The 23,937-nt window shown below is 42.2% G+C and overlaps 1 protein-coding gene across 6 annotated transcripts in view; it reads right to left on the bottom strand.

The window, feature by feature from the left end:
- The window catches only part of gria3 (glutamate ionotropic receptor AMPA type subunit 3), a 202,819-nt gene that overhangs the window by 114,708 nt on the left and 64,174 nt on the right, over nucleotides 1–23,937 (bottom strand). For all 6 annotated transcript variants that reach the window (XR_010001064.1, XM_062963941.1, XM_062963940.1 and 3 more), the window contains exon 3: nucleotides 22,690–22,929. Coding sequence is in view for 5 of the 6 variants with exons in the window: in XM_062963941.1 (XP_062820011.1) it covers nucleotides 22,690–22,929 (240 nt within the window). In the remaining variant the exon portion in view is untranslated. The remainder of the gene's footprint in view (nucleotides 1–22,689; nucleotides 22,930–23,937) is intronic.

Genomic DNA, 23,937 nt, shown 5'->3' with positions numbered 1-23,937 from the left:
TCATAAAAGAGCCCAGCCTCTTGCCACACAGGAATCCACAGCTAAAATACTCCTGGATAGACAGCCATCAATCCTCTGCTCCCGGTGGTGCAACAGGTTAAACTGCTGAGCTGCTGAACTTACTGAAAGGTCGGCAGTTCGAATTTGGGGAGCGGGGTGAGCTCCCGCTGTTAGCCCCAGTCCACTTGTGATACCGAGTCCTTGATGGAGTGCTTCCTCATTCTTCCGCACACTGTTTTATGGTGTTGTAAATCAGTTAAATTAGCCTCCTCGCATAAAGTGGTATCTAAATTTCCTACTTGACAGATACAACTGTGTTTCGAGCTGCATAGCTCAACAGCAAGCTAGACTATTAATGGTCGGGAGCTCACTCCAACCTGGGCTGGCTTCGAACTCATGACCCCTTTGTTAGTAGTAATTTATTGTAGCTGGCTATTAACCAGCTGCACCACAGCCTGATGTTATTATTATTATTATTATTATTATTATTATTAGTAGTAGTAGTAGTAGTAGTAAGTAAGTAAACTTTTATTATGGTCAATGACCAGCTCATATCAAGGGCACCCAGTCCTGTACATCCATATGAAACCCGAGAGGTTATATACTTCAAACTTCAATATTAATAAAAACCATTATAAAACTGAATCATTGACAAAATTTAAAATCTAGGCTGAAGATCACATACCAGTACTATTAAGACCCAACTCAACCCACAGGATCATCCAGGGGTAGTTTAAAGGGAGGGAGTGGGGATGGCACCCGGGGGGTGGGGAGAATACCCGTAACTGTACATACAGTCTATAACTATTATTATTATTTTATTGTATGACCGAGCAAACAAGATAGCTATGCTGGATTTCGTTTCACAAAATCACAAGTCGAAGACTTCCCAAGTGTCTAGGACTGTGTGATGTATTTTCGGATGATGCGCACAGATCCCAGTAGGGTGGCCTTTTGCAGTTGGCAGATCGTAATTTTGTCAATGTCTATTGTTTCCAAATGCCGGCTGAGATCTTTTGGCACGGCACCCAGTGTGCCCATCACCACTTGGACCAACTGTACTGGTTTCTGCCAGAGTCTTTGAAGTTCAATCTTGAGGTCCTGACAGCGGCTGAGTTTTTCCTGTTGTTTTTTGTCAATGCGACTGTCACCTGGGATGGCTACATCAATGATCCAAACCTTCTTCTTTTCCACAACTGTGATGTCTGGTGTGTTGTGTTCCAGAACTTTGTCAGTCTGGATTCAGAAGTCCCACAGTATCTTTGCGTGCTCATTTTCCAATACTTTTGCAGGTTTGTGATCCCGCCAGGTCTTTACTGCTGGGAGGTGGTACTTGAGGAATAAGTTCCAATGAATCATTTGGGCCACATAGTTGTGCCTCTGTTTGTAGTCTGTCTGTGCGATTTTCTTACAACAGCTGAGGATATGATCCATGGTTTCGTCGGTTTCCTTGCACAGTCTGTATTTTGGGTCATCAGCTGATTTTTCGATCTTGGCCTGAATTGCCTTTGTCCTGATGTCTTGCTCCTGGGCTGCAAGGATCAGGCCTTCTGTCTCCTTCTTCAGGGTCCCATTCGTGAGCCACAGCCAGGTCTTCTCCTTATCAGCTTTTCCTTCAATTTTGTCAAGGAACTTTCCATGCAATGTTTTGTTGTGCCAGGTGTCAGCTCTAGTTTGTAGTGCGGTTTTCTTGTACTGATTTTTTTTGTCTGCTGTGCTTTGAGGAGTTTCTGATTTTTGACTTCAATCAAAGCAGGTTCTTCACTTTGCTTTCCATATTCTGCCAGGGCATGTTCTTCTTCTTTGACTGCTTGTTTTACTTGTAAGAGTCCTCTGCCCCCTGATCTTCTAGGCAGATATAGCCGGTCAATTATTTATTATTATTATTATTGAAACCAGGAACAGAAGGAAATTCTAATTTTCTTACATTGTGTACTAGGAAGAACTCAGAAGAAGAGCTATCCATTTCAGCACCATCTCTCCATGAGCCAAACATCTGTCCCAATGGGAAGCTACCAAACCAGATTAGCATCCGATAGCTCTCTTTCTATGATTCTGCACAAGCGGCATTCAGTGGCCTCTGATTTCGAAGGGACGATGCATCCAGCGTGTACTGATTGCCTTCTGAAATTCCTCTAGACATCTGTCAGAGCGATTTAGAGTAAGGCCCATTGGTGGTTTCATTCAATTAACTCTGCCCTGCACTAAGTACCCCTGCCTTTCATGTATCCGGAATTACCTGCCGATCGGCATTCGTATCCCGTTCCCCTTCCTGCTCCGAAATGAAGCCTTCACCTTCACTTCACCTGACAACAAAGGCTCAGGAATATAAGGCCTTATCGATCTGCTGTTGCCATCCTCCTGCGCAATTTGGTCGCGTTCGTATTAAAGAAGTAAATATCTAATTCATGTTCATTGCCAGGCTGTCAACACATACCATAATAACACCCGGTCGTGAAAGAGGAACAGTTGTAATATCAAGAGTTTCCCCGCCTTCCCAAAATAACACAATAAAGCCTCCCATTTCTGTACCACATGCCACTTTCATCTCTTGCCTCACCATATATACTCGAGTATAAGCTGAGTTTTCAGCCCTTTTTTAGGGCTGAAAAAGCCCACCTCGGCTTATACTCAAGTGAGGGTCCTGGTTGGCTTATTATCAGGTCGGCTTATACTCGAGTATATATGGTACATTTATAATAATAATAATAATAATAATAATAATAATAATAATAATAATAATAATAATAACTTCATTCTTATACCCCGCCCCATCTCCCCGAAGGGACTCGGGGCGGCTTACATGGGGCCTTGCCCAACACAACAATGTAACAACAACAACAAGACAATAAAACAAATATCCCAACAATAAAACATCAGCATCAATAAAACAGTCATAAAAATCAACATACAAAATAAAATGTTAAAAACAGGAGACTAATACATGGCTCTCGGCCAAAGTGCAGAATATTTCAAAATCGGGGAGAGGTATTTTTCTTTATTTTTCTTTATTATTATTGGTATTTTTACATTTGTAATTTTACTCTATTATTATTATTATTATTATTATTATTATTTTATTTATTTATTACAACATTTATATCCCGCCCTTCTCACCCGAGAGGGGACTCAGGGCGGCTTACAATAAACACACATATAAAAATTATACAGTACACATAAATCAGATTAAAAATTATTAATTTACATCAACATTCATAAACACATTCTAAAATACAAATGGACATGTTGTTATTATTATTATTATTATTATTATTATTATTATTATTATTATTACTACATTTATTATTTTACTCTATTATTATTGCTACTATTACATTTATTTTACTCTATTTTTATTATAAATATACATTAGAGCCTCATCCAACACTCGCTTATCCAAGGTTCTGGATTATCCAACGCATATTTTTAGTCAATGTTTTCAATATATCGTGATATTTTGGTGCTAAATTTGTAAATACAGTAATTACTACATAGCATTACTGCATATTGAACTATTTTTTCTGTCAAATTTGTTGTATAACATGATGTTTTGGTGATTAATTTGTAAAATCATAACCTAATTTGATGTTTAATAGGCTTTTCCTTCATCCCTCTTTATTATCCAACATATTCGCTTATCCAACGTTCTGCCGGCCCATTTATGTTGGATAAGTGAGACTCTACTGTACAATATTTTATGGTATTTATTAATACATTTATTATTTCACTCTAATCTTGTTATTACATTCATTATTTCACTCTATTGTTATTAAAAGGATACATAAGCACATTGACATTGAAGAAGATGAGAATAATGGTTTAATCAGAATTGGACAATCTGATCTTAAATGTGAGCTTTATGTAAATATTCAAAAACATTTAACCTACCGATGCTTCAATTAATGTAATTTTATTGGTACAGTAGAGTCTCACTTATCCAACATAAACGGGCGGGCAGAATGTTGGATAAGTGAATATGTTGGATAATAAGGAGAGATTAAGGAGAAGCCTATTAAACATCAAATTAGGTTATGATTTTACAAATTAAGCACCAAAACATCATGTTAAACAACAAATTTGACAGAAAAAGTAGATCAATATGCAGTAATGCTATGTAGCAATTACTGTATTTACGAATTTAGCACCAAAATATCACGATATATTGAAAACATTGACTACAAAAATGTGTTGGATAATCCAGAATGTTGGATAGGTGAATGTTGGATAAGTGAGACTCTACTGTATCTGTTTTTATTTCTGAAATTTACCGCTCTCGGCTTATACTTGAATAAATGTTTTCCCGATTTTTTTCGTCGTAAAATTAGGTGCCTCGGCTTATATTCGGGTCGGCTTATACTCGAGTATATACGGTATGTATTTTCCTTCTCACGTGTTGCTGCGATGGAAAAAATTGCCTCCAAAGGGGTGTAGATCAGGAGAATGGGCGGCGAGGAAAAACTTTGGATATGATTTCTAGGAAAGGGAGAGGATTTCCGATAGTTGTGCTTGCAAAAGAACGAAAGGAGGGGAGAGTACATAAATAAGCGATAGCTGCCTCGAGGCAGCCGTAATATATACGCTGACAGTTTGAGTTTCATGCTCTGCTATTTAAAAATAATGGCATTACAGGAGAAATTGCCCGCGTGACATTGGCGGATGCACAGATGTGTCCGCATCTCAAGGATGCACATGGAGCACGAATGGACCGAGTGGAGAGAACGAGGACAAATCCATCATGCTTCCAAACATGCTATCAATCCTCATTGTGATGTGTGGAAGTTTTGGAGTATTGTGCGTTTTTTCTCCTCGCTTGCACTCCCCTCTCCCCAAAATTTCCAGGAAAATAGTTTCATATTCCTCTCTGACTCTCAATGTATACTGCTTGTGCTCTCTCTGTTTGAAGCCTAACTCCTAAAAGGCTCCATTTTGTGGTTGCATTTGTTCAGGAAATAAATCACAAAATGGAGGCATCATAAATCTTTTCATACATATCTGTTTACTTGTTGAGATCCAGATGATCTTAGTTCAAACTCACCTGGGATCTTCCTTTCAGCTCTAGGTGAAGCCCAAGCCAACGTGGGTTAGGCTACGTCCTCAGGCTACCCACATCTCTATTCCAGGCATCCATTGTTATAATGGGTGGCCAATTTCCCGCCTGCTATTTCCCAGTATCCAAGCTAAAGCAACAAAGGTTCTCATCCAGGATGAATATCCTTCATCAGAAATGTTTGGGATATTTTTCCCTACATTTAGGAATCCCTATATTAACAGCTATGTATGAGGGTTATCCAGAAAGTAGATTACGTTTTGGAATTTAAAATGAACAAAATATAGGAGAAAACATTTACCATATGCAGTTCAAAGCCACACTCAAATATCACTTCTCAACATAGTCGCCATTCAAATCTAGGCACTTATCATAGCGATGAATGAGCTTGGCAACTCCTTCCCCACAAAACTCTGCCGCTTGCGTCCTCAAAAAGTATAGGAGAAAACATTTACCATATGCAGTTGAAAGCCAGACCCAAATACCACTTCTCAACACAGTCGCCATTCAAATCTAGGCACTTATCATAGAGATGAATGAGCTTGGCAACTCCTTCCCCACCAAACTCTGCCGCTTGTGTCCTCAACCAGCCAGTCATTTATCAGCAATGAATGAGCTTGGCAACTCCTTCCCCACAAAACTCTGCCGCTTGCGTCCTCAACCAGCCAGTCATTTATCAGCAATGAATGAGTTTGGCAACTCCTGCCCCACAAAACTCTGCCACTTGCGTCCTAAACCAGCCAGTCATTTATCAGCAATGAATGAGCTTGGCAACTCCTTCCCCACCAAACTCTGCCGCTTGCGTCCTCAACCAGCCAGTCATTTATCAGCAATGAATGAGCTTGGCAACTCCTTCCCCACCAAACTCTGCCGCTTGTGTCCTCCACCAACCAGTCATTTATCAGCGATGAATGAGCTTGGCAACTCCTTCCCCACCAAACTCTGCCGCTTGTGTCCTCAACCAGCCAGTCATTTATCAGCAATGAATGAGCTTGGCAACTCCTTCCCCACCAAACTCTGCCGCTTGCGTCCTCAACCAGCCGGTCACCCCTTCTCGCAGCTGCGCATCATCGCCAAAACACTGTGTACCTAAATTTCCTACTTGACAGATGCAACTATCTTTCGGGCTGCTTAGGTAAACAGCAAGCCGGGCTATTTAATGATCGGGGGCTTAACTCGACCCGGACTTCGAACTCATGACCTCTCGGTCAGTAGTGATTTATTGCAGCTGGTTACTAGCCAGCTGCGCCACAGTCCGGCCCATCTGTTGGGGGTGCTTTGATTGTGCTTTTCCTGCATGGCAGAAAGGGGTTGAGCTGGATGGCCCACCAGGTCTCTTGCAATGCTATGATTCAGACTAGATTCCAGAGGAGATTTACTCCCACACTGGGGTGTAAAACTTGGGTCCTCATTTTAGCCCATGTGAGCTTACTTCCAAAGATGTTGAAGGACCACAACAAACACCTTCCCATCTGGATTTCCCCTTCTTTTGAGTGGCATACAACCCGAACTTCACCCTTCAACTATCCTGCTGTCCTCGCCGGTTGTGTCAGAGGACATTGTCTCACTATCAGCGTTGGTAGTAAGATACTACAGTCAGTCCAGATGGCTTCTATATATAGAACTAGCTGTGCCCGGCCACGCGTTGCTGTGGCGAAGTATGGTGGTATGGGAAATAGTCAAGACAATCCAGTTCAAAGCAGATAAAATAAGATTATAAGTGGGTTATATAGCTGAGTGGAAGGGCCTTGAGTCTACATTGCCATATAATCCAGTTAAAATCAGATAATCTGTATTTTATAGGCAGTGTGGAAGAGGCCTAAGTGAGGCCTAACTCTGCCTGTCCCCTGGGGTGAGTGGGTTGCTAGGAGACCAAGTGGAGCTTAGCCTTCTAACTGGCAGCAATTGGATAAAAACAATTCTTCCTCTCCCTCTAATTAGGACTTTATTTTTCTTTCCTTTTTTGTTGTATGAACGTAGAGGCATGGATGAGGGGTTGTGCTGTCAAGTTTAGTGTTTCTGGGATGTGTAGTTTTGTTGTTTTGTCCTAGGCCAAAATTTCATTACCCTTTTATATATATAGATGGAACAGCATCCGATTCTCTGTTTCAAGTCTTATGGGGGGAAAAACCCTGTTGATCACGGGAGGTGCAAGTCCAGTTCATCCGACAGGCACCGGGTTGAGGAAGGCTGCTCTAGATAGAGCTGTCTCCGGAAAAACACATCTCAAGAACGAGGGACATTTCTGCCGATAGCGTGTGCATCACAGCAGCGATACCGTCAGGCACCTTGTGTGGCCGTGACAGAACCGTTGCGGAGATATAAGACCGGTTAAAGATTTTGTGACATCGGAGTTGCCAAGCTTCGTCGGGATTCGTAACCTGTTACAACGAGTGTGCAGACTCCTTTAAACTTCCCAAGAGAACATCTCTTTTATCCCAGGGCCGGAGATGCAGTCTTGGTCGCTAAACTCGACGAAATTTATGACTCCAATACAAAAAAATGCTCTCTCCGGAGGCTAAGGAAACAGAGCTGGAGTTTATGTTTTCATTAGTTACTATTCCGGCTCCTGGGCCGTGCTATGGACAGGTGGAGATGCTTACAACATGTTTCTAGTAGTAGCTATGTTATTTTCGTAATTATTTTTAATTTTTTGGTGGACGGATATTGTAGAAATTGTCGAAAGTAGAAACCGTCATGCATAATACATAAATGGCTCACGGAATATTGGCAGAGATGGCTAAAGACTTTGTAGAACTATAAATCCCATGGCTGCGTATTATCAAGCTATGGCAGTTAAAGTGGTGTCAGACTGCATTCATTCCACGTATTGTGTTCTATGCTTTGAACCTTTATCGTGGTGCATATTTTTCAGATATTGTTTAGAATAGACATCTGTGTTTATTTATTATTATATTTTGCCAGATCCTATTAGACCTTGTAAAACTATAGACCCCGTGACTGCCTATCATTGAACCATTTAAAGTGGTGTCAAACTGCAGTTAAAGTGGTGTCAAACTGCATTCATTCCACAGTGGAGATGCTCTCCAAAAGATTAAGGCCCAGATCCTATTAGACCTTGTAGAACTATAGATCCCGTGGCTGCCTATCATCGAGCCATAGCAGTTAAAGTGGTGTCAAACTGCATTCATTCCTTAGTGGAAATGCTCCCGAAAAGATTAAAGTCTAGATCCTACCGTGTTTCCCCGAAAATAAGACAGTGTCTTATATTAATTTTTGCTCCCAAAGATGTGCTAGGTCTTATTTTCAGGGGCTGTCTTATTTTTCCATGAAGAAGAATTCACATTTATTGTTGAACAAAAAAAAAAGAACATTTATTATATACTGTACAGTAGTTGTCATCACAAACCAGCATAACCAGACAAACTGTGAATCCTATCAAGAATTTCTTGTTACTACCATTATTTCCATGTACAACTAGTATGTACATTTACCAATCCTGCATGCTCTGGTGTTCTGTTTGGTAGGTGCTGGGCATGCTTTCAAACAAAAACGTTGCTAGGTCTTACTTTCGGGGGAGGCCTTATATTTAGCAATTCAGCAAAACTTCTACTAGGTCTTATTTTTCGGGGATGTCTTATTTTCGGGGAAACAGGGTATTAGACCTTGTAGAACTATAGATCCCGTGGTTGCATTTCATCGAGACGTAGCAGTTAAAGTGGTGTCAAACAGCATTCATTCCACAGTGGAGATGCTCCCTAAAAGATTAAGACCTAGATCCTATTAGACCTTGTAGAACTATAGATCCCATGGCTGTGGATTATCAAGCCATGGCAGTTAAAGTGGTGTCAAACTGCATTCATTCCAAGGTGGAGATGCATAGGCACAATTCGAGGCACATATGGCCTTGTAGGTGTTGCTTTGGGAGCTGTCAGATGGGAATGGGGAATTGGCAACGAAAAGCCTACTATATTCACTTTTCCTCAGTCATCTCTATCTCTATTTCTATCCTGATGGCTTTGGCTCATCCCAATTATCCTCAGATCTGTTTTGATAGGCAGCCTTGATCAGGCCTCCAGGTTAATGCAACTGGATTTGGGTTTCTTTCGCTGCTCTTGGAAGTAATTGGACTGGTTCACAGTCGGGGTGAACAGAAGCTTCTTCTCAGAAAATAATTTGCAGATAAGTTTTCCCCCTTCCCTTCCTCCCTCTCCTTTTGCCCCCATTGAGAATGCAGGCTGCCTCGGAAAATATATTCGGGGGAACGACTACCACAATTTCGCTTCCCGTGAAAGACATTAAGTTAAATCTATTTATACCCTTCTGTAGTTTCTTAAATCGTCCCCTCCATTGCTTTCAGAATTTACAAAATTCATATCAGGAGTGACTTGAGAAACTGCAAGTCGCTTCCAGTGTGGGAAAATTGGCTGTCTGCAAGGACGTTGCCCAGGGGACATTGTCTGGACGTTTTGATGTTTTGACCATCCTTGTGAGAGGCTTCTCTCATGTCCCCGCATGGAGCTGGAGCTGACAAAGGGAGCTCATCTGCACTCTCCCCGGGTTGGATTTGAACCAGCAACCTTCAAGTCACCAGTCCTACTGGCAAAAGGATTAAATCACTGTGCCACCGGGGGCTCCAGAAAGTATACTGTAAGACCGGGCTGTGGCGTAGCTGGTTAGTAGCCAGCTGCAATAAATCACTACTGACCGAGAGATCATGAGTTCAAAGCCAGTCCAGGTCAGATTGAGCTCCCAACCATTAATAGCCACCATTAATAGCCTAGCTCACTGCTGACCTATGCAGCTCGAAAGACAGTTGTGTCTTGTCGAGTAGAAAACTAGGTACCACTTTATGTGGAGAGGCTAATTTAACTAATATACACCATAAAAAATTCCAGCAGTGTGTGGAAAGGAATGAGGAAGTACTCCATCAAGGACTCGGTGTCACAAGTGGTTAATAAAGCGGCAGCTCCCCCTGTGGCTGGAATCGAACATACCCTCATGAAGCCGGAAGCTGGAAATGTTAAATTGCTTCTGTGTCTGTCTATATACGTCGTATGTCTAATGGCATTGAATGCTTTCCATGTATTTGTGCATTGTGATCCTCCCTGAGTCCCCTTCGGGGTGAGAAGGGCAGAATATAAATACTGCAAATAAATCAAAATAATAATAATAATAATAATAATAATAATAATAATGCTTTGATTGAAGTCAAAAATCAGAAACTCCTCAAAGCATAGCAGACAAAGAATCAGTACAAGAAAACTGCACTACAAACTAGAGCTGACAGCTGGCACAACAAAACATTGCATGGAAAGTTCCTTGACAGAATTGAAGGAAAAGCTGACAAGGAGAAGACCTGGCTCTGGCTCACAAATGGGACCCTGAAGAAGGAGAGAGAAGGCCTGACCCCTGCAGCCCAGGAGCAAGACATCAGGACAAAATCACGATCTGCCAACTGCAAAAGGCCACCCTACTGGGATCTGCATGCATCATCTGAAAATACATCACACAGTCCTAGACACTTGGGAAGTGTTCGACTTGTGATTTTGTGAAATGAAATCCAGCATATTTATCTTGTTAGCTGTGTCATAATAAAATAATAATAATAATAATAATAATAATAATAATAATAATAATAATAATAATAATAACTTTATTTTTGTATGCCGCCTCCATCTCCGCCTACGGGGACTCGGAGCGGCTCACATGGGGAGCAAGTCCAATCAATTACATTTAACATCAGAAGGTCATCCGTTATACAAAAAGCATCATAATAAAAAGAATTTAAACAAAACATAGTTTAAAAAAGCATCATAATAAAAACAATTTAAACAAAACATAGTCATTAAGACACAATAATAAAATGATTAACAGTCGCCATATGCCAGTAAAAAGTCCAATATAGGACAGAAATGGGCAACAACATTGGGCAACAAAATAAATATATGCTTTTTCCCATCTTTGAACTATTGGAACTGGAGGAGGAGTTAGTTTTTGGGACTACATTTCCCAGAATCCTCCAGCAAGCGTGGCAACTGTTTGACTGCTGCTACTGCTACGGTCCAGGTTCTGTTCCAAGACCCAAATCCACTGACAATACAGTCCAATCCATCATCACTTGATGGGCATAATTTTGCCAGGAAGACAGTATTGCCTATTTATCCGAGTGCGCTTTTTGCAACGCGATTGAGCTGTGACGTTACCAGAAGCAAAAAATATGTGCGCGACGGGTTGGGGAAATGAGTAAGATTTTAAATGTCTCATTGGAATGCCAAACGAAATCCATCTTTGTAAGTGGGAAACGCTATACAAATTGCTTTAAAATTAATTCAAAACGAGATCATTTCATCCTCCAGATGAGCAAAGTTTGTCATGTTTTATGCCTTTCCTCCCCCTCCCGTCTTCTCTTCCTCCTCCTCTTTCCTTATAAAGCCTCTGAGTCATCATTATGCTCCACTAAGGGAATTAATGCTTTCCCAGAAAACATGACAAGGATAATTAAACAGGTAAGGGAAAGAAGTCAATTTCGTTGTGCGGGTTTGGAGAAGCCGATATCAGAAAGGAACAGCGGGAGGAGCGCATCGTGCCCTTGCTCAGTGCAAGGACTCAAAGGCACCTTTGATCTAAGTCACACGGTTTAATGTCAGGAAGGTGAAGTCTGTGTGCAGCTGACGGTGCCTTTTTTCTCCTTCTAAAGGGAGAAGTTTCCGTAAAACAGTTCCGACATGAAAAGAGAGAGAAGGCAGAGAGTGAAAGAGATCTGTGCCACAGTGGTAGAACATCGGCTTTCCATGCAGAAAGCCATGGGTTCAGTCCCTGAAATTCCCAGGCCTCATCTACACTGGATGGTTGATCCAGGGTAAGTCTGCAGGGAAGAGTTGGTTCAGTGTTTCTTTTTTCATTCCACCATCAAGCTTTCTACCAGATGGACGTGAGAGAGAGACTTGGCTCTAAAAGCCCTTGATTAAGTTACCTCTCAGCACCAATTCTGAGGTTCTTACCCTTGAGACTTATGTTTCATGTTCAGGGCCAACCTGGACGACGTTGAGGAGTCTCAAGCGCCTTCAAATCAGTTCTTTGGCATCAGAGGAAGACTGTGTCTTCAAACATAGGCCATTTGGACTGAGGCTGAAGATTGCTCCGGCATTCACAGCCATTGGGAAAGAGGGACCTGGAAAAGCTTCTCAGCTGCAAAGCTCCTTGGACTTAAGACAACCAAAGACTGTAATGTATATTTTCCTTTACCCCTTTGAAACCAGGAAGAAGCCAGGAGATGAAGCTATTCAATGCCAATTCAATAGTCCAAAAAAGGAAGGTACATGAAGTCCATGAAGTCGAGAACGTAGGCCTACATCATTAAGCATGGAAACAGGAACTTTTCCAAAGCAAAGGCATTCCAGGAACAAAAGTAAACTTGAGAGCTAAACCTGAACTTGATGTTTTCACTTCTTTGCCTGCTCTAAAGACTCCAAGAAATTACCACTCAATTTAAGCCCAAACCCGACCATGAAGCCATGACATCACGCCTTGGGCACCTGGGTTTCAAGAAAGGTTTCTCGTGAAGTCTTTCTGACCTTCTAATTTGTCTTTATTTTGTTCTAATCTCATATTGTGGGGCAACTCCTCATCCTCTGAAGGCCAAGAAGACGGATTCTCAAGAGAATGGGAATCCCACACATCCCTTATCACTTCTCTCCCCAGAGTTGGACACGACTAGACTTAATGTCAGGGGAAAACCTTTACCTAATGGCCCAACATGATTCTGGCTACAGATTCACTGGATGAATATATAATCATCAAGACATGTGTGGATTCCTCTGGAAATCCCTTTTTGCCGCCCATCCCAGCATCAAGCATTATATTCCCTTTTATTTTGAATGATTTGCTTCTGAATGCCATTCGCAGCATGGTGGGCTCCATGTAGACCTGGGGATGAGTGAGCAGGTCAATCACGCCGTGCTTTTGAAAATTAAATAAAGCCAAGCATGCAGATGAAGAGCTTTTAAAGTCCTTTTCTTCACATCTGAGTATGCAAGTAGCTCTCCTGAAGTCAATCGGGACTCCTGCCATGATTACTGCCTCGTGTGCTTTTCAGTTCCCATCATTTTTTGTACAATATATTGCTTTGGGCATCTAAATAATAGAACAACCGGTGGAATTAATCAGCCTCTGTCTCTTCTGCCTTTCGAGTAGGAAGTCCTACAGTAGGCAATACTAAATGAAGCACCTGCAGTTTCATCTGCCCTCCTTTGCCTTGATATACGGGGAGAAAAAAGCAACGGCAGCAATGTTTATATGCACAAGCTTTAAGAATTCATCTCCATGCCGTTTTTCTTTGAATGGGGAAAGAAGAGGACAAAGTCAGAGAACGGTTTCATGGGGACTATTTTATAGTGGTAATGAATGGCAGTCTCACAGGAGGGCTAAATATGTATCCTCGTTCTCAGAACTCCCCTTTTTTTAGTAGGAATGGACTCAAAATTTTCACAGTGCTATGTCTAGAAGTCTCCAGGAACATCGATTCCCCACTAAAGCAAAGTTTGTTTCCCTTTTTGTGCCAGAGCTTGAAGGAAAAGACGTGTAACACCCCTAGACTGCGTGAGCACTGGAAACCAACACGGAGGTCAATAAACAATCTAATATCTTTATTAATGCAATAAAAGAATAAAACAAAAGTATGCAGAGTATATAGTCAAGCAATTGTTCTTATAGGAAAGATCAAAAATAGTCCAAATAAATGAAGTTATATGTCCAGTATTAGAGTCCAAAGTCTACAATCCAATAACCGAAACACACTCAAACTCTTTGGAAGTTTGAGTGGGGAAAGAGCAAGGATTCACCAGGAGATTCTTGAAGTAAAGTCCAGACAAGGATTCGAGGCTAGGCAAGGTAATTCGTGGTGGATCTGAAACGCAGTCCAAACTTGAACAGGAGTGAAAACGCAACTCTCGGTCTACTCGTGAGTAAGCGCACCGAAGGGCCGCTTAGGAGCTCGGAAACAAGGGACGATGTTCTTCTTTGATTAGTCACGTTGACATCATGATAGGGAGAGCTCAGTGCAGAACTTTTATGGAAGTTCAAGAGCTTCCCTCCAACAGGTGTTTAACTCCCCAATTGTTCTCAGAGAAAGTAACTGTTTCAACATGCCTGCCTCCCCAAAACTTCCCAAGGGAAACGGTTTAATTACAATCGTCTCTCTCCGCTAATCTCGCACTTCATCTCAGAAACTCCTTATGGGAGCGATGTGTTTTGAGAAAGGACTTCCTATCAAACACAACACTTTCCGGGGAAACAGGCTCTGTTTCAAGGACGTCCGTAATTGGCTTTGGCACGAAAATGTCAACAGGGGACATCTGGAATGGAACAGAATCTTGCTGAGATGGGAAAAAATCCATATCCTCTTCAGTTTGATCTATGATGGCTGCGGGGTCATGGGTCAAAGGTCCCTGAGATATCACAAGACGAATCCAAATGTGGAGGACAACCTGGAAGGTCGCTTCTGGGACAATGTTGGAGAACTGACAGCTTGCCAGGCCTTTTCAAGATGAGGTAAATAGCCACCTTGAGTCCCCGCAAGGTGGAGAAAGGCAGTGAATAAATAAGGTAAATAAATAATAGTAAATAAATAGTGAAAGCTCCATTGTTGAGGAGCTCTTCTTAAGGTCATGAAGTTCTTCCTAATGTTCAGATGGAGTCTGCCCTTGGGATAGAGAAAGGCGGGGTATAAATAAGGTAAATAAATAATAGTAAATAAATAGTGAAAGCTCCATTGTTGAGGAGCTCTTCTTATGGTCATGAAGTTCTTCCTAATGTTCAGATGGAGTCTACCCTTGGGATAGAGAAAGGCGGGGTATAAATAATAATAAATAAATAAATAGCGAAAGCTCCATTGTGGAGGAGCTCTTCTTATGGTCATGAAGTTCTTAATGCTCAGATGGAGTCTACCCTTGGGATAGAGAAAGGCGGGTATAAATAAGGTAAATAAAAATAGTAAATAAATAGCGAAAGCTCCATTGTTGAGCAGCTCTTCTTAAGGTCATGAAGTTCTTCCTAATGTTCAGATGGAGTCTACCCTCGGGGTAGAGAAAGGCGGTGTATAAATATGGTAAATAAATAATAGTAAATAAATAAATAGTGAAAGCTCCATTGGTGGGGGGTTGAGTGAAGGACATACCTTGGATGTATTGGTGTATTGTAGCCAAATTTGGTGTGTTTTGGTTCAGTGGTTTTGTTGTTTATCAGTCCTACAAACATACATTACATTTTTATATATATAGATCAGACATGAAACCTGTATCCAAATATTCCATTTCTGCCATCTTTTGCACAGAGTTTCCAGTGGGCTGATGACGACAATTAGGGGACATTTGATGAGACCCGTATGCAAACAAGCCCAGAAATGGACTATCGCTTAATGTGATCAGGTCCTTAGGAGCCTCCGGTGGCCTAGGGGATAAAAGCCTAGTGACTTGAAGATTGGGTTGCTGACCTGAAAGCTGCCAGGTTCGAATCCCACCCGGGGAGAGCGTGGATGAGCTCCCTCTATCAGCTCCAGCCTCCCACAAGGATGGTAAAAACATCAAAATATGCGGCAACGTCCCCTGGGCAACGTCCTTGCAGACGGCCAATTCTCTCACTCCAGAAGCAACTCTGGTTGCTCCTGAGACAAAAAAAAAATCAGGTCCTTAGAGTTGGGTTGGACCATAAGGGGCATTTGATGCAAACCAAAACACACAATCACAGCACTCCTAAAACATACCCATGAAGACGGAGTGTCCACCACCCTCCAGGGCAATCTGTTCTACTTTTGAACAACTCTTACAGTAAAACCTTTCTTCCTAATATATTAAAATATGTCATTTTAATCCACTGGGCTATGTTCCCATCTCTGGAGTCGCAGAATACAAGCCATCTCCATCTTCTACACGACGTCCCTCCAGATATTTAAAGATAGCTATTCGTGTCACCTCTGCATAATGTCATCAAGCTAAACATATCCATTTCCCCCATTTATAGCCCTGCTGACTCACCAGCTAATACTATGAGAATCAGAGCGAGGGGCTGAGTGCGGACAATACGGTTGGACTTGGCCAAGATGCAACAGACAGTAAAGAAGACTTGCAGATTCTGAAGTATCATTAACAAGAGAGGGGAAAAAATACAGAAGTGGACACATGTGGCGATTATAAAATAATTACCAAAGTTTAAATGGTAGCTCCCATTCTTTCCCAGGCATGCACTTGTAGATAGCATATTGGGTTGCTGTGAGTTTTCCAGGCTGTCTGGCCATGTTCCAGAAGCATTCTCTCCTGACGTTTCACCCACAGGCATCCTCGGAGGATGTTAGGTTGGTTGGAAACTAGGCAAGTGGGGTTTATATATCTTTGGAGAGTCCTGATAGGAGAAAAAACTCTTGTCTGCATGAATTGGCAACATTGATTAGCACTGAAGCTCTCTGAGGATGCCTTCCATAGATGTGGGCAAAACGTCAGGAGAGAATGCTTCTGGAACGTGGTCATACAATCCAGAAAAATGCACAGCAATTCAGTGATTCTGGCCATGAAAGCCTTTGACAATGCAGTTGATGCTTTCACAAACTCTGAGGATGCGTGACATAGATGTGGGAGAAACATCAGGAGAGAATGCTTCTGGAACTTGGCGATACAGCCCGGAAAATTTACAGCAACTCAGTGATTTCGGCCATGAAAGCCTTCGGCAATGCAGTTGACGCTCTCACAACCACTGAGGATGCGTGACATAGATGTGGGAAAAATGTCAGGAGAGAATGCTTCTGGAACTTGGCAATACAGCCCGGAAAACTCACAGCAACTCAGTGATTCCGGCCATGAAAGCCTTTGGCAACGCAGTTGACGCTTTCACAACCACTGAGGATGCCTGACATAGATGTGGGCAAAAAGTCAGGAGAGAATGCTTCTGGAATATGGCCATACAGCCCAGAAAACACACAGCAACCAAGTGATCCAACAACAAGAGTTACACCAACGTGTAGTTCCGTGAAAGAGGCATTGCCATGTCTCTGAGCCCATCACCTCATTTGAGATGCATGAGAGTTCGCTGCTTAAAATGTTCTGGAAATACAATCCAAACTTTACAGTGAACAAAGTATCCTTCGCTTAAATTATTTACATATCCACACATAAGTACGAAAATCAAATCAAGCCCCCCCCTATCCTGAAAGCGTAGCTTAATCATGCATATTTATGGACTGATTAATATTTTAATAGAATATATTAAAACGAGAGTCTGCTTAAAACAGCGTGTGGTTCTGACTCTGGAGTGGTAGTATTTATTTACACAAAAGCCTTGGCATTATCTTTATTTACTTTGTAGTGCGGTTATTCAGTGGCATTTCCCTTTGTGCTGGCATTATTATTTGTTTACTTCCTGGAGCACCGCAAGTGAGATGTGCCTTTTTAAATACAGGTCTTATATAAAATGTCTACTACGTCATTTTGCTAGGTCAAGGTGGCCAACTGTGGCTCCAGATGTGGCTGGACTTCAGTATCTAGTACTGTTCATCATTAACTAACATTAGAAAATGTTGATCCTTTCCACTCCCTTGGAAGCCACCTCTCCATAAAAGTCAACATTGATGCTGAAATACAACACTGCCCGAGCTCTGCGAGCGCAGCATTTCTCTGAATGAAGCAGAGAGTGTTTGAAGCCATTGTCCTTCCAACCCTGTTATAATAAATATCGAGAACTAGGAAGCCCTGGCCCTTGAGTGCTCTAACTGGAGGTCAGCTGCGACCAAGAGTGCTGTGGAATTCGAAGAGGCACAAATGGAGGGTGAAAGGGAGAAATGTGCCAAGAGGAAGGTGCATCAAGCCAACGCTAACCATTTGTAAACTGATGTCCTCACTGTGGAACAGTGGCCCTCAAACTTTTTAAGTGGAGGGCCAATAGTCCAAATATTGAAATAGTCCAAAATTAGGATTGTTCTTGTTGGGTGCCTTCAAGTCATTTCAGACTTGGGTCAACCCTAAGTCTAAAGTTTATGTCAGAGGCCAGGTCAATGACCGTGGAGGGCCGCATCTGGCCTATGGGCCTTAGTTTGGGGACCCCTGATCTAGATGATCTCAAGACCATAAGTAAGCAAAGATACCTCCAAAGGCCATCTAGATGGTCTCATAAAACCATCAGAAGACCATAGATAAGGAAAGGGACCTCAAAGACCATCTAAATGATCTCATAAGGCCATCAGAAGACCATAGATAAGGAAAGGGACCCTCAAAGGCCATCTAGATGATCTCATAGGACTATAGGTAAGGAAAGTGACCTCCAAAAGCCATCTAGATGATCTCATAAGGCCATCAGAAGACCATAGATAACGAAAGGGACCCTCAAAGACCATCTAAATGGTTTCATAAGACCATAGGTAAGGAAAGTGTCAGCGTGGGGGTCAGGGTGAGTGCTGGGTGGGGTTCTCCAAACCATCAATCATCTTCTCCAGCACCCTGATGAACTGGTTGCAATCGTCTGCCACACCAATTCCTCTGTTCAATGTCAGACTCAAACACATCTGTAGTCTGAAGTCCAAACATTTATTTCAATATCTACAAACATATTTACAAAGCATAGCAAAAGCCATCGCTCTGAGCTGGCATTCTTCTTTACCTCTCAGCTTCGGCAAGCTCAGCTCAACACCCTCACAGAGATAAGAAAACACATTCCTCAGTCCGAAGGAAGTTCCCGACCTCCAAGGCCAGAAATCATGCCTGATAGGTCATAGCAGGCTGTCAGTCAAAACTAGCCTGCTGTTAACTGTTTCATTACTGAAACACACACTCTTGCAAAACAGCAGAAAACACTTGATTTACATTTCATATACATACGACCATAATCCAACAATTCCCCTCTGAAATGTTAATCAATGTTTTACACTTAACACTCTATCACATATGATATCAAACTCTATCACAATCTTACTCTAAAGCACTCAACTCCTTTTCAAGAGATGGCCTCCAAAAGCCATCTAGATGTTCTCATAAGGCCGTAGCTAAGCAAAGAGACCTTCAAAGACCATCTAGACAATCTCATAAGACCATAAGTAAGCAAAGAGACCTCCAAAGACCAGGTAGACTTAGGTCAACCCAAAGTCTAAAGTTTAGGACAGGGGCCAGGTCAATGACCTTGGAGGGCCGCATCCGGCCAATGGGACGTAGTTTGGGGACCTCTGATGTGGAAGAACTTGTAGGTCAAGAATAGGTCTCCACAGCCACCTACGCATCCACTGCCAAGACACTACACTTGGAGGACTACGAGGGATCACCTAAGTAAGTAAACTCAAGGCTGATGGGAGTTGTGCTCCAACAACATTCAGACAGCCACTGTTCGTCTCTAAGGCGCCGCAAGATATCTTTGCATTCTGATATTCCAAACTAGCACGGCAGTGTTGTAAGTAGATAAAACTAATTTATGTTCAAGGCATCGTACAATCGGGAGACAGTTTTGATTTGTGCTGAATGCTTTTTACTGTACGGCATCTGCTTGTAGTATTTTTTTGTGGGATTGCATTCTAAGCAGCAGAGCAAGGAACGTAGGGTTATTTTTCTCGAATGGAAAAGGATTGCGCAAGTGACACAAAGATCCCCATCATTGCTCAGGATAAACACTGACTTAGCCGCCCTCAAAGAGCGACAACGAGAAGGTTGCCGTAGTTCATTTTTCGTGCTGCATTTAAGCAAGGAGCCGTTCTCCAAACCGAGTGGGATCCCAAGCGAAATGCCTCCCATTGTGGTCTGTCTACTCCTGGCAATGAAGGAAAGCAATCATGGCTAATGCCACATTTCAGCTCTTTCTGCTTTGCTGTCCCCAGCCATATTGTCAAGAAGAGCCATCCAAGAGCAGATTTGTTCCCTTTTCGGGGGGAAATATACCAAGATTATATGGATAAAATGAACCATTATTTCTTGATGGATTTGGAGCTGGCACCTTAGACTGAATTTCTTACAATACACAGCACTTTTGCACAGCTATAGGAGAGACAACTTGTCATCCCCAACTGTCTTATACTGCAATTCCCAGAAGTCTCAGTACACTAATTTTTAATTGTGTCAGAACAACTTGGGAACATACTCCAAGTCGCTTCTGGTGTGAGAGAATTGGCCATCTACAGAGACGTTGCCCAGGGGACACCCAGTTGTGTTACCAACCTGTTGGAAGGCTTCTGTCATGTCCCCGCAAGCTAGAGCTGACGGACAGGAGCTCACCCAACTTGAGAACATATTGCAAGTTGTTTCTGGTGTGAGAGAATTGGCCGTCTACAAAGACGTTGCCCAGGGGACAACCAGATGTGTTACCATCCTGCTGGGAGACTTCTCTCATGTCCCCGCAAGCTAGAGCTGACGGATGGGAGCTCACCCAACTTGAGAATGTACTGCAAGTTGCTTCTGGTGTGAGAGAATTGGCCATCTACAGAGACGTTGCCCAGGGGACATCCAGATGTGTTACCACCCTGCTGGGAGGCTTCTCTCATGTCCCCGCAAGCTAGAGCTGACGGACGGGAGCTCACCCAACTTGAGAACATATTGCAAGTTGCTTCTGGTGTGAGAGAATTGGCCGTCTACAGAGACGTTGCCCAGGGGACATCCAGATGTGTTACCACCCTGCTGGGAGGCTTCTCTCATGTCCCCGCAAGCTAGAGCTGACGGACGGGAGCTCACCCAACTTGAGAACGTACTGCAAGTTGTTTCTGGTGTGAGAGAATTAGCCGTCTACAGAGACGTTGCCCAGGGGACACCCAGTTGTGTTACCAACCTGTTGGAAGGCTTCTCTCATGTCCCCGCAAGCTAGAGCTGACGGACGGGAGCTCGCCCAACTCGAGAACATATTGCAAGTTGCTTCTGGTGTGAGAGAATTGGCTGTCTACAGAGACGTTACCCAGGGGACATCCAGATGTGTTACCACCCTGCTGGGAGGCTTCTCTCATGTCCCCGCAAGCTAGAGCTGACGGACGGGAGCTCACCCAACTTGAGAACATATTGCAAGTTGCTTCTGGTGTGAGAGAATTGGCCATCTACAGAGACGTTGCCCAGGGGACACCCAGTTGTGTTACCAACCTGTTGGAAGGCTTCTCTCATGTCCCCGCAAGCTAGAGCTGATGGACGAGAGCTCACCCAACTTGAGAACATACTGCAAGTTGTTTCTGGTGTGAGAGAATTGGCTGTCTACAAAGACGTTACCCAGGGTACATCCAGATGTGTTACCAACCTGTTGGGAGGCTTCTCTCATGTCCCCGCAAGCTAGAGCTGATGGACGAGAGCTCACCCAACTTGAGAACATACTGCAAGTTGTTTCTGGTGTGAGAGAATTGGCTGTCTACAAAGACGTTACCCAGGGTACATCCAGATGTGTTACCACCCTGCTGGGAGGCTTCTCTCATGTCCCCGCAAGCTAGAGCTGACGGACGGGAGCTCACCCAACTTGATAACATATTGCAAGTTGCTTCTGGTGTGAGAGAATTGGCCGTCTACAGAGACGTTACCCAGGGTACATCCAGATGTGTTACCATCACACCCTCAGGCTGAGGAAGGAAGGGTTGTGGGTGTTGCGCCGAGTAAGTTTGGGTCGGAAGGGAAACAAACTGGTGGGACCGCCTCTGAACAGATAATATCTCGAATTCATCCATTTTTGTAAACAGCTATCAAGTCACATTAAATTGCCTTTTCCTTACGTACAGACCAGGTAATTTCCCCCTTATCAGTTACATTACTAATTCCACTCCTGATTGCAATGCATTCCACATGCTAAGATCAATACTTTAAATAGTAAGTAAACCCATTAAAGAAGAATATTACAACATAAAGAAAATTGATAAAAAAATCAATTTCCGTTTCATAGCAAACAAGCATCAGGAGGGAATGTGTAACAAAGTGTGTTTTTTAAAATTTTTACAGATGCCATGTTTAATTGTGTTTTAAAAGGGTCAATATTTCAGTTACTCTGCACTCAAGAGTTGGTTGCCATGGAGAAGTGGGCGGAGCCAACTGTCATTTTGGTGGAGAAGTGCAGGTTTGAAAAAGCAGCAGTTAGTCTGTGCCCTGATGAGGTACAGGGAAGACCGATCCTCAGTTGATGGGATCAAGGAGACTCAAGTGCTTATTTGAGTCAGTTTAAAATAAGTTTGGTGACTTATTTTAAGGTAGTCCGTTTCCAGATAAGGAACAGATAGTCTGTGATTGTAATTCACAAGGTGACTGCAGTTAAAGCAGTAGAGAAGGAAGTGGCGTTTTAAGAAGTTTGAAACACCTCAATATAGCTTTGCAACTGTTAATCCAAGTGCCTCTAAAGAGAAAGTTACTGTAACCACTAAGCTTGGTGCCTGAATAAACGTGTTATTGTTCTTTCTACCATCTAAGCTTCTGTCATATATATTACCATCAAAAGCAAACAAGAAAAAGCAAGAAAAACCAAGATTTAAAAAGTCTCCTCTCTAAGTAGCTAGTGGCTACATCTTCCCATAGTGGTGGCAAAAGTTGATAATCCCCTTAACATCTGGTGGCCACATTATAAACATCTTTAATAATTGGTGGCAGCGTTTAAATAAGATCATCTTTACACTGGTGGCAGCGGATATATAATAATAATATAATTAATGAATCAAAACAACCTCAATCTCCACGGAATGAAAGCAAAATGGGAAGGCATCTCCTTACCTCTTTCTGTGTCATATAGGTACACAAACTTCTCCCAGTTGTAATAGGTGAGAAGGCTCAGGATGGCTCCTTTCAGGGCCGGCCGCATTTGGATGACGAACTGGACGTCGGCGTCAGTCGGGAAGCTGGGGGTGATGAAAGAGGTGTGCAGCGCCCCGCAGAACGACGTCAAGGTGTTCATCGACATCTGGTCATAGAATCCAAAGATGGCATAGACTCCCCTGGAGAACTGTGAACAGACTGAGACACAGAGGAACGGAGGCGTTACCGGCAGGAGATCAAGAAGGAGAACAACGACAATCCAGCAGCAAAGATAACCACTATCTGTTTGCAAGATAGAGCTCAATTTGGGTACGCAACAACGTGCTGGTTTGTTTTACAGAATACTAGCTGTGCCCAGGCACACGTTGCGGTGGCTTTTTAGATTTGTTTGTTAGCCTTCTAACTGGCAGCAATCGGATAAAAACAATTATTCTTCTCCCTCTAATTAGGACTTTATTTTTGTTTTCATTTTGTTGTATGAACCTAGAGGCATGCATGATGGGTTGTGCTGCCAAATTTCTAGGTTCTGGGTCTATTAGTTGTGTTGTTTTGTCCTAGGCCAAAATTTCATTACTCATTTATATATATAGATCTTCTATTGCACTTTGCGGTTCACTTTTTGCTCCTTCTCTGCTTCGTGGGTTTTTAATAAACACTAAAAAATTGTTTTTGTTTATTGTTGTTTTTATTTTCCCCCCTCTTCTCCCTTTTTTAATTCCCTTTTTATCTCCTTTTCCCACTCCCACACTTCTTCTTTCTCACCTTTTTTTCGAAATAGATTTTCTATATTTTTTTCTTCACTTTCTGTCAACAACCACTGTTCTCACTCTTTTGTTGTACTCAATTGTTATATAGATTAATAAAAATTTAATTATTAAAAATAAACACTAAAATAATAGTATAAATCATAAAGTAATATTGTAAATCTATCTAAATCTAAATCATCTAAATCTAAATTATCTAAATCTAAATCATCTAAATCTAAATTAAATCATCTAAATCTAAATAATCTAAATCCAAATCTAAATAATCTAAATCCAAATCTAAATAATCTAAATCATCCAAATCCAAATCATCTAAATTATCTAAATTATCCAAATCCAAATCATCCAAATCATCCAAATCCCAATCATCTAAATCATCCAAATCCAAATCTAAATCATCCAAATCTAAATCATCCAAATCCAAATCCAAAATAAAAGCAAA

Source organism: Anolis carolinensis, unplaced genomic scaffold (assembly GCF_035594765.1).
Source record: "Anolis carolinensis isolate JA03-04 unplaced genomic scaffold, rAnoCar3.1.pri scaffold_12, whole genome shotgun sequence".
NCBI lineage: Eukaryota > Metazoa > Chordata > Lepidosauria > Squamata > Dactyloidae > Anolis > Anolis carolinensis.
Note: the sequence above shows the minus strand (reverse complement) of the source record. Positions and strands in the feature narration are given on the sequence as shown.